Source organism: Capricornis sumatraensis, chromosome 9 (genome assembly GCF_032405125.1).
Source record: "Capricornis sumatraensis isolate serow.1 chromosome 9, serow.2, whole genome shotgun sequence".
In the NCBI taxonomy this organism is placed as follows: Eukaryota; Metazoa; Chordata; class Mammalia; order Artiodactyla; family Bovidae; genus Capricornis; species Capricornis sumatraensis.
The window spans coordinates 41,428,736-41,440,720 of NC_091077.1; the positions used below are offsets into that span (position 1 = coordinate 41,428,736).

General features: G+C 35.8%; 1 protein-coding gene and 1 pseudogene across 1 annotated transcript; both read left to right on the forward strand.

Annotated features, from left to right (window-relative positions):
• The first annotated feature begins 834 nt into the window (after positions 1–834).
• OR2AJ1 (olfactory receptor family 2 subfamily AJ member 1) lies at positions 835–1,779 on the forward strand. The gene has a single exon (XM_068981054.1). The coding sequence runs from the start codon at positions 835–837 to the stop codon at positions 1,777–1,779; it is 945 nt and encodes a 314-aa protein (XP_068837155.1).
• A 9,023-nt stretch (positions 1,780–10,802) lies between these two features.
• LOC138086088 (olfactory receptor 2L8-like) lies at positions 10,803–11,730 on the forward strand (annotated as a pseudogene).
• Positions 11,731–11,985: the final 255 nt, after the last annotated feature.

Here is an 11,985-nt window from a genome sequence, read left to right on the forward strand (position 1 = left end):
AGAAACCATTGATAACAGGGACCAGACAAACATAAATCAATAATTTTTAAAATAAGCATTTGAGAACTTATGATGGTACAGGGACTCAGTGTGAGTAGACTAGACATTACCCATACTCAATACTAAGATGATGTATTAAGTTTTGAATCAGGATGACTATAGGAAAAAACAAAATCAGGAGGACAAAATTATTCCAGGCATGAGAAAACATCAACAACTTTGTATACAGACATATTGAATTTCCGTTGTCAGTAACCACTCATGTTCGAGACTTATGATCAACCAGTTCTTGGCAGGCATCACTGCCTGAAATCTGAATCTACATCTATACGGATTTTTTACTGAGCTAGTAAGTCAAACCAGTAAAAACAGTCAGGATGAAATTTACATGCATATATCCTGCAAACCTCATTCATATGCTAATCATTTAAAACTCATAAAATCATAGTAAATTGACTTCAAAATTTCAAGGAATTCAATGTAAAATCAGAATTTGTTTATTCCATAATGAAAAAAAAAAGTAGTCTATGGCTGATTCATGTTGATATTTGGCAGAAAACAACAAAATTCTGTAAAGCTATTATCCTTTAATTAAAAAATAAATAAAAATTTTAAAAGTAGCTAATTTAACGGATAAATATCATATTACAAAAAATATCCACTTCAAAAGTTGCCTGAAATTCCTTTGGCTTTAATTGCAAAATACACATCAGTAACTCTCATTTTCACATACAGCTAAGTGTAAACAAGATTGAGATTCACACTACTTTTCCCCCCTTTTCTGTTTAGCTCTAATTTGATTATTTATTTATTTATAGGTAAAATAAGGAATTCATGATGGGGCATGAGAATCACACTTTCAGCAATGACTTCATTCTTTTGGGACTCTTTACTTCTTCTCAAGCAAGTCTGGTATTCTTCTCTTTTATATTCACCATTTTTGTTTTGACTGTAACAGAAAATACAGTCATGATTCTCATTATCCGCAGGGAATTACGACTTCATACTCCAATGTACTTCCTGCTTAGCCATCTCTCTCTTATGGATATCTTGCATATTTCCAACATTGTTCCCAAAATGGTTACTGATTTCCTGTCAGGCAGCAAAACGATTTCATTTGCAGCTTGTGGCTTCCAGATATTTCTCTCCCTCACCCTCTTGGGTGGTGAGTGCCTTCTCCTGGCAGCAATGTCCTACGATCGCTATGTAGCCATCTGTCACCCACTGCGCTACCCCATTCTTATGAATGACTATGTCAGCGTTCTCATGGCTGCAGGGGCCTGGTTTATTGGGATAATCAACTCCATAGTTCACACAGCTTATGCACTTCACTTTCCCTTTTGTGGCTCAAGAGTCATTGACCACTTCTGTGAAGTCCCCGCCATGTTGGTGTTGTCCTGTGTGGACACAACACACTATGAACGAGGAATATATATAAGTGGTATCATTTTTCTGCTTATCCCTTTCTCTCTAATCTTTGCATCTTATGTCCAAATTCTCCTTACTGTCCTCCAAATGAAATCATCAAAGCCATGGAAAAAGTCATTTTCTACTTGTTTCTTCCATATGATTGTAGTCATAATGTACTATGGGCCTTTTATTTTCACATACATGAGACCTAAAAAGTATCACACTCCAGGCCAGGATAAGTTCCTGGCAATATTCTATACCATCCTCACACCATCTTTCAACCCAGTTATCTACAGTTTTAGGAATAAAGATGTTCTAAAAGCACTGAAAAATATGCTCAAAAGTAACTTTGTCCAGAAAAAGCAATAGAAAAAATCTCTATTTCCACAGTTATATTTAGATGATATCTGTTATTCATATCTCTGAAAAGATAATAAAAAATTCTTATCTCTACAACTGTAGAAAGAAGCAGATGTTTCCAAAATCTTGATAATGATAAAGTTTATCACAGGCATTTGCCTTGCAAATACATATATCTAAAAAATATACCTTCCTCTCTATGGTACCAATTATAACTGTCAGTCTCTAATAGAAAGTCAAATATGACAATGTTTTCAATTTTCTCCCACTAAAATTATAAGAAGGTGTAAAAATATTTTATAATAAAATCGCATTGTATTGATTATACATATGTGTGTTAGTTGCTCAGTTGTGTCCGATTCTTTGTGACCCCAGGGACTGTAGCCCACCAGGCTCCTCTTTCTGTGGAATTCTCCAGGCAAGAGTACCGGAGTGGTTGTCATTCCCTTCTCCAGGGGATCTTCGCAACCCAGGTATTGAACTTAGGTCTCCTGCTTTGCAAGCAGATTCTTTACTGTTTGAGCTACCAGGGAAAATAATTTTATAAAAACTTATGTGATTCTCTCTATATATATTTATATATATGTGTATATTCCATATGAATATAGAATATACTTATATATTCCATATAAATATAGATCATACATATATTCCAATTACAGTAGATTTGGAATATATATATATATATATATATACATATATATGTATATACACATACATAAAAAGGGAGAAAGAGAGCCACATAAATTTTTAAATTATATTTCAAACACTACAATGTTATTAAAAGTTTAAGGTAATGTTCGTCAAAGGTATAAATTACCAGTTTGGAGATAGGTACTAGGGATGTACTGAAAAGCATTGTAATTATAATTCAAAAATGATACATTTTATATTTAAAAGTTGCTAAAATAGTAGATTAAAAAATTATCATTACTAGGAAACAATTGTAATTGTTGGTGATGGATTTTAACTAAACTTATTGTGGTAATCTTATTGCAATATATGAATACATGCATGCTAAGTTTTGCAATATATATATATATATACACACACACACACATGCACACACACACATATGTATCAGAACATCTATGCCTAAATGTAACACAATGTTTTATGTCAGTTATATTCACTGTAACACAAAGATAATGAAATATATTATTATCATTAAAATATATTCTATTCTGAGCATACTGCTTATAATATTAAAATTATATTAATATATGATATTCATTAAGTGGGCCTCCTGGGTGGCTCAGCAGTAAAGAATCTGCCTGCCAGTGCAGGAGAAGTAGGTTCAATTTTGGGGTTGGGAAGATCCCCCAGAGAAGGAAATGGCAATCTATTCCATTGTTCTTGCCTACTCTCTCCTCACCTCAATTGAGGAGGAATTTAGTGACCACAGGACTGGAAAAGGTCAGTTTTCATTCCAATCCCAAAGAAAGGCAATGCCAAAGAATGCTCAAACTGCCTCACCATTGCCTTCATCTCACAGGCTAGTAAATTAATGCTCAAAATATTCCAAGCCAGACTTCAGCAATACATGAACCGTGAACTTCTAGATGTTCAAGCTGGTTTTAGAAAAGGCAGAGGAACCAGTGATCAAAGGGCCAACATCCGCTGGATGATTGAAAATGCAAGAGAGTTCCAGGAAAAAAAATATATATATTTCTGCTTCATTGATTATTCCAAAGCGTTTGACTTTGTGGATCACGATAAACCTTGGAAAACTCTGAAAGAGATGGGAATACTAGACCACCTGAACTGCCTCTTGAGAAATCTGTATGCCGGTCAGGAAGCAACAGTAAGAACTGGACATGGAACAAAAGACTGGTTCCAAATAGGGAAAAAATTACATCAAGGCTGTATATTGTCACCCTGCTTATTTAACTTCTATGCAGAGTACAACATGAGAAATGCTGGGCTGGAAGAAGCACAAGCTGGAATCAAGATTGCTGGGAGAAATATCAATAACCTCAGATATACTGATGACACCACCCTCATGGCAGAAAGTGAAGAAGAACTAAAGAGCCTCTTGATAAAAGTGAAAGAGGAGAGTGAAAACTTTGGCTTGAAACTCAACTTTCACAAAACTAAGATCATGCCATCCAGTCCCATCACTTCATGGTAAATAGATGGGGAAACAGTGTCAGACTTTATTTTGGGGGACTCCAAAATCACTGAAGATAGTGACTGCAGCCATGAAATTAAAAGACACTCACTCCTTGGAACCTAAACAGCATATTCAAAAGCAGAGACATTACTTTGCCAGCAAAGGTCCATCTAGTCAAGGCTATAGTTTTTCCAGTAGTCATGTATGAATGTGAGAGTTGGACTATAAAGAAAGTTGAGTGCCAAAGAATTGATGCTTTTGAACTGTGGTGTTGGAGAAGACTTGAGAGTCCCTTGGACTGCAAGGAGATCCAATCACTCCATCCTAAAGGAGATCAGTCCTGAGTGTGCATTGGAAGAACTGATGTTGAAGCTGAAACTCCAATACTTTGTCCACCTGATGTGAAGAACTGACTCATTGGAAAAGACCCTGATGCTGGGAAAGATTGAAGGTTGGAAAAGAAGGGGATGACAGAGGATGAGATAATTGGATGGCATCACTGACTCAATGGACTTGAGTTTGGGCAAACTCTGGGAGTTGGTGATGGACAGGGAGGGCTGGCATGCTGCAGTCCATGGGATTGCAAAGAGTCAGACATGACTGAATGACTGAACTGAACTGAACTTGGGGAGGGGGGGAGTTAGAATTATATAAGGTGACCAATTAGTACAACCATATCTGTCACTTGGCCCTCTCCTGGAAACTCTCAAAATCTGAAAAGACATCACAAATTCCATTTGAAAAATGTTTGACTAATAATTCAGAATATTTATCTTAAAAATGCTTAGTGACGTAGCAGAGAACATAAACAACTATATAGAATTAGAAAATCAATATAGGAACAAAATGAAAAGTTCAACAAAAGTTGAAACTGTAAAAGAGAACCAAACAAATTCTAACCCTAGAACTGAAGGACACAGTAATTGAACTGAAAAAAAAAAGCAATAGAGACTAAATAGCAGACTAGAGCAAGCAAAAGAACTATCTGTGAGATCAGAGATTACCAACAAGAACAATAATAGCAACAACAAAAACTGTGAGAAAGAATGGAAAAAAATGTATAGCACTTGTAGGATAGTATAAGTCATTAATATATGCATTATGCAAATAACAAAAGGAGGAAAGAAAGAGAAAGGGAGGTGAAAGTTAATTTAATGTAGTAAATGAAAACAATATAGAAACTATAAATCTGGGGAGGGAAGGGAACATCCAGATCCATGAAGCTCAAAGAACTCAAAATAAATTAAACATAAGGAAATCTTCCTCTAGACACATTGTAATTCACAAATCAAATATTTGAAAAATCTAAGCTGAATCAATATTACTCCTTGTCAAATAAAACGTGCAATTAATTAACTTATTGAAAACTATTGGAAATATAAGAACACATTATAATCTGCAATAAATTTTATTGTTGAATATTTTCACAATATCATTGCACCAAAGTACATATTATTTTCATTAGATAGCTTATTACATGAAAAAAATTACCAATTTAATTATAATTTAATTAAAATTATTACATGATATTTTTTATAATGTAATGAGTTTTACCAAAAGACAACTATTGTCACAAGTGTGATATTTTAGAGAATCTTTGCTCACATGTTTTATTAAATTAAACACATTCTATTTGATTTTTTATATTTGGCCAATATAATCATAATAGAAAATAAATTAGTATATGCAGAAATATCAATACTGTGCAGTTACTGAGTAACAACATATAAAATATATGATCTAAAAATTTAGAGGCATAATAATATTGGAAGAATCTGAATAAATAAGTGGTGTCTTTCTGCACCAACTGATACTAAACACACCAGGGGAAATTTCTATAGAAGTTGTGTGAACTCCTCCCCCAACCTTGGCTTGTGGCCATCCTGGGCTGCTAGTGATTTAACTGATATTATGCAAGTCTCAGTGGATATTCCTAAGTACCTAAGTGGATGGAACAAAGGTCCGTCTAGTCAAGGCTATAGTTTCTCCAGTAGTTACGTAGGGATGTGAGAGTTGGACTGTGAAGAAGGCTGAGCGCTGAAGAATTGATGCTTTTGAACTGTGGTGTTGGAAAAGACTCTTGAGAGTCCCTTGGACTGCAAGGAGATCCAACCAGTCCATTCTGAAGGAGATGAGCCCTGGGATTTCTTTGGAAGGAATGATGCTAAAGCTGAAACTCCAGTACTTTGGCCACCTCATGCAAAGAGTTGACTCATTGGAAAAGACTTTGATGCTGGGAGGGATTGGGGGCAGGAAGAGAATGGGACAACAGAGGATGAGATGGCTGGATGGCATCACTGACTCGATGGACGTTGAATCTGAGTGAACTCCGGGAGTTGGTGATGGACAGGGAGACCTGGGTACTGTGATTCATGGGGTCGCAAAAGTCGGATGCAACTGAGCGACTGAACTGAACTGAAGTGGATGGAAAAAAAGAAAAAAAAGAATTAAATTGAGTTTCAGGTAAAGAGGTCTAGAATCAAATCACTGTGACCCCTGAATTTCAATGAAGGCATTTAAAATGTCAGCTCTAGATATATAAATATTAATATATTTATTTATAAATTTTTCAAAGAATTTTACTCAGAAAATTACTTTGCTCCCATGAAGAAGTTTGGACTGCTTTCAGCTAATCAAGCCAGTGAGTGTGTGAAAGTGCAGATATAATAAAAGGTATTAATTGTATTTTTATTTCTATTTGCCACCAAAGAGAAGGGACTCTTCAGCAACTGCTTAAGAGAAGTTTATTCAGAATTAAGTACTTCTGCTTATACTAAGCAATACAGCCAGGCCTGCTTTTAGCCAGAGAATTCAAAAAGAAAACTTCATTTGACTGAAGTTAGTTTCACGAGGTATATAAATATTTTATAGCAGATTGTATATCCTTAGAATGGCTGTGATCCAAAAGTCTAAAAGCAATAAATGCTGGAGAGGGTGTGGAGAAAAGGTAACCCTCTTACACTGTTGGTGGGAATGCAAACTAGTACAACCACTATGGAGAACAGTGTGGAGATTCCTAAAAAAACTGGAAATAGAACTGCCTTCAGTCAGTCAGTCAGTTCAGTCGCTCAGTCGTGTCCGACTCTTTGCAACCCCATGAATCGCAGCATGCCAGGCCTCCCTGTCCATCACCAGCTCCCGGAGTTCACTCAGATTCAACGTCCATCGAGTCAGTGATGCCATCCAGCCATCTCATCCTCTGTTGTCCTCTTCTCCTCCTGCCCCCAATCCCTCCCAGCATCAGAGTCTTTTCCAATGAGTCAACTCTTCACATAAGGTGGCCAAAGTACTGGAGTTTCCGCTTTAGCATCGTTCCTTCCAAAGAAATCCCAGGGCTGATCTCCTTCAGAATGGACTGGTTGGATCTCCTTGCAGTCCAAAGGACTCTCAAGAGTCTTCTCCAACACCACAGTTCAAAAACATCAATTCTTCGGCACTCAGCCTTCTTCACCAACCTAGATAGCATATTCAAAAGCAGAGACATTACTTTGCCGACTAAGGTCCGTCTAGTCAAGGCTATGGTTTTTCCAGTGGTCATGTATGGATGTGAGAGTTGGACTGTGAAGCATCCTGTATCCTGCATCAAAATTAGACTGGCGATTCATTTCTTATATGATATTATACATGCTTCAAAGCCATTCTCCCAAATCATCCCACCCTCTCCCTCTCCCACCGAGTCCAAAAACTGTTCTATACATCTGTGTCTCTTTTGCCATCTCTCATACAGGGTTATTGTTACCATCTTTCTAAATTCCATATATATGGAATATGGATAGTATACTGTATTGGTGTTTCTCTTTCTGGCTTACTTCACTGTGTATAATAGGCTCCAGTTTCATCCACCTCATTAGAACTGATTCAAATGTATTCTTTTTAATGGCTGAGTAATGCTCCATTTTGTATATGTACCACGCTTTCTTATCCACTCATCGGCTGATGGACATTTAGGTTGCTTCCATGTCCTGGCTAGTATAAATAGTGCTGCGATGAACACTGGGGTACACGTGTCTCTTTCAAATCTGGTTTCCTCGGTGTGTATGCCCAGCAGTTGGGGTGCCATTTTACACCAGTCAGAATGGCTGCGATCCAAAAGTCTACAAGCAGTAAATGCTGGAGTGGGTGTGGAAAAAGGGAACCCTCTGTTGGTGGGAATGCAAACTAGTACAGCGACTATGGAGAACAGTGTGGAGATTCCTTAAAATATAAATTATTTTAAAATCATGATATTTTAGTGTATATTTCTCTCTATACAATTCTTCTCATTATTGGTATTTTTACTGTTAAGACATTTTTAGATCTATGTATTTATAGGCAATGTTGAGAATATTCAGAGAACATATTCAAGAAGACATTTAAAATGCTAAAGAAGTTATTTTGCAATATAGTATTTCTCATTTATTTTTCTGTTTTCTATTCATGCTATTTCAATATAGTGACTCATGTATATCAATACTAAAAGTATTTTTCTTTGATAATATTAACTCTTTCATTATGTTTTTATATACATTTCTAGGAATGACTATACATATATGTTGGTTTCCTTATCTTACTTCTCTAATGTCTCTTCAACATGGCAACATAATTAGACGTTTGCTGCTGTTCTATTTTAAAAATTAATTCTGTAGGATTCTTTTTCCATTTTGTGTTTGAAACTTCCCTTTAATCTTTTTATTGATTATCATTTTTTTAATTTGAAAAAGACTTTCTTATCTGTATCTTTTACATATCTAATGGTATGTGGTTTAATAATATCCTATACTTCTTTGAAGAGATAAATCATTTTCTAAACTATTCTGTTCTTCATTTTTACAATTATTTAACTCATTTTATATTTGTATATGATTGTGTGTTTCAATATGTGTATATGTATGTGCACATGTATTCAGCTTTCTCTTTAATGTTTAGTAATTCCTTTAAAAGTCTAGAAAAAATTGGCTCTAGAATAATATTTACAAGTAAAACACAACATGCAGTGTAGAATTAATAAATTTTTATACTATTACAGAGAATGCTTCTTCCAATATTCATTCATGAGAATACTTTCAGAATGTCATTTTCTGTTTTCTGTTAAGTGATTGACCACTTCTCTATTCAAAGTTCTTCTTTCAAAAGAACTAGAATATTTCATCTCTCATTGTGCCATATGCTTCCCTGTTCCCTTTTAGTTTATTATATGTCTATTTCTTAATCATCATGATAGGTTTTTAAGAAGGAGGGTATTATAAATATATGTGCTTAACTGAACACACTCATCTAGAATTGAAAATAATTTTAAGTACAAAAAATGATGAAAAATGAATACAGCAAAGTAATGTAAGGCAATATTTATCAAATAATGATTAAAAAATAAAATTTATGCTGATGGTAGACCTTGAGTAAATTCACAAAAGCTACAAAGGGCACAGTTTATAGATGTTCAGGTAAAGGGTCTACGATGTTACCTATAGTATTCAGAATGTTATTGAGGAGGAAGAAGAGAATGACTTTGTGTAAATGGTACTTGACAATAAGAATTCATCCTAGACTTCACAAGAAATGGGCCAAATGATATTCATTTCAGTTCAGTCACTCAGTCGTGTTCGACTCTTTGCAACGCCATGAATCACAGCATGACAGGCCTCCCTGTCCATCACCAACTCCCGGAGTTCACTCAAACTCATGTCCATCGAGTCGGTGATGCCATCCAGCCATCTCATCCTCTGTCATTCCCTTCTCATCCTCTGTCGTCCCCTTCTCTTCCTGCCCCCAATCCCTCCCAGCATCAGAGTCTTTTCCAATGAGTCAACTCTTCACATGAGGTGGCCAAAGTATTGGAGTTTCAGCTTCAGCATCAGTCCCTCCAATGAACACCCAGGACTGATCTCCTTTACGATGGACTGGTTGAATCTCCTTGCAGTTGAAGGGACTCTCAAGGGTCTTCTCCAACACCACAGTTGAAAAGCATCAATTCTTCGGCACTCAGCTTTCTTCACAGTCCAACTCTCACATCCATACATGACCACTGGAAAAACTATAGCCTTAACTAGTCAGACCTTTGTTGGCAAAGTCTTATTTCTGCTTTTCAATATGCTGTCTAGGTTGGTCATATCTTTCCTTCCAAGGAGTAAGCGTCTTTTAATTTCATGGCTGCAGTCACCATCTGTAGTGATTTTGGAGCCCCCCAAAATAAAGTCTGACACTGTTTCTACTGTCTCCCCATCTATCTGCCATGAAGTGATGGGACCAGATGCCATGATTTTAGCTTTCTGAATGTTGAGCTTTAAGCCAACTTTTTCACTCTCCTCTTTCACTTTCATCAAAAGGCTTTTTAGTGCTTCTTCACTTTCTGCCATAAGTGTGTTGTCATCTGCATATCTGAGATTATTGATATTTCTCACGGCAATCTTAATTCCAGCTTGTGCTTCCTCCAGCCCAGTGTTTCAAATGATATTAATTGGCTTCAAATAAGATTGATTTGACATTTCTATGTAAAAAATTCTGAAGAAAGAAAAATGTTAATAGCTTATCAGCATCAGCTGATACATTGATACAGTTTTAGAGGTAAGCTTTAGGGTTTGAATATGAAAGATAAATAATTCATTAATGGTAATAAATATTTATTTACAGAATTTATATAATGTATGCATTAGCATTGATGTCCTTTGAATATATTTCAACTATGATATAGGCAGTAAAAAATACTTATCCTAATGATTTCATAATTTTTAGAAGTAAATTCAAAGATTTCTGGGAAAACTTTGGCAAAAATTTTTGCATTTTCAACTTTCAATCTCTGGCTTAAAATTTAAATTTATCTTGCAAAACAGATAAAAATTCAGAATTTTTATGACTGAACTAAATTAGTCATTTAAGAATAACTTACTGTTTTATACTTAATTGCTCTTATGTCTGCTTTTAGGAAAAAATATATCAATGACTCATGGAAACCTATAATCAAACATCAAATAATTTCATCTTAATTGGATTGTTCTCCCCTTCAAGAGTCGGCCTGCTTCTTTTTATTTTCATTGTTCTTATTTTCTTAATGGCATATTTGGCAATCTGTCAATGATCCTTCACATCTTTCTGGACATGCATCTCTATACACCAATGTATTTCCTTCTTAGTCAGCTCTCCTTCATTGACCTAAATTACTCTCCACCATTGTCCCCAAAATGGCCTCTAATTTTCTGTTTGGAAACAAGCCTATCTCCTTCATTGGATGTGGGATTCAGAGCTTCTTCTTTCTGACTTTAGCAGTTGCAGAAGCATTGCTTTTGACATCCATGGCTTATGATTACTATGTGGCCATTTGCTTTCCTCTTCACTATCCCATCAGAATCAGCAAAAGAGTGTGCGTGTTGATAACAGGATCTTGGCTCCTGGGCTCTATCAACTCCTGTGCCCACACCACATATGCCCTCCATATCCCTTATTGCAGATCCAGGGCCATCAATCATTTCTTCTGTGATGTCCCAGCCATGTTGACTCTGGCCTGCATTGACACCAGGGTCTATGAATGCACAGTGTTTGTGAGTACTACCCTATTTCTTGTGTTGCCTTTTATTATTATTGCTTGTTCCTATGGCCGTGTTCTCTTTGCTGTCTATCACATGAACACAGAAGAGAAGAAGGCCTATTCAACATGCAGCATCCACCTCACTGTGGTGACTTTCTTCTATGCATCCTTTGTTTATACTTATCTAACTCCAAGATCCCTTCTATTTCCAACAGAGGACAAGGCTCTGGCTGTCTTCTATACCATCTTGACCCCAATGCTCAACCCTCTTATCTACAGCCCGAGAAACAAGGAAGTAATGGAAGCATTGAGAAGAATAACTCAGAGACTCTGCTCTGTGAAAATGTAGACAAAGCCTTTTTTCCATGTGTACCAAGACTTGAACATAAATCCACTCATTACTGTACAGTGATAAAAACATTATGCTTAACTGAAAGGATAAAAAATTTGAAGTGTCTAGTTAAAAAGAAAAAAAAAAGTTGCCATTATCCTTGCTCAAATATAGCTTTTCTTCAAGATTATTTTGTTAAATATGAAATATAATACAAATTGCAAATAATATTTTGTGTCACAATTTTATGCATAATAAAAAGTAATCCCTATT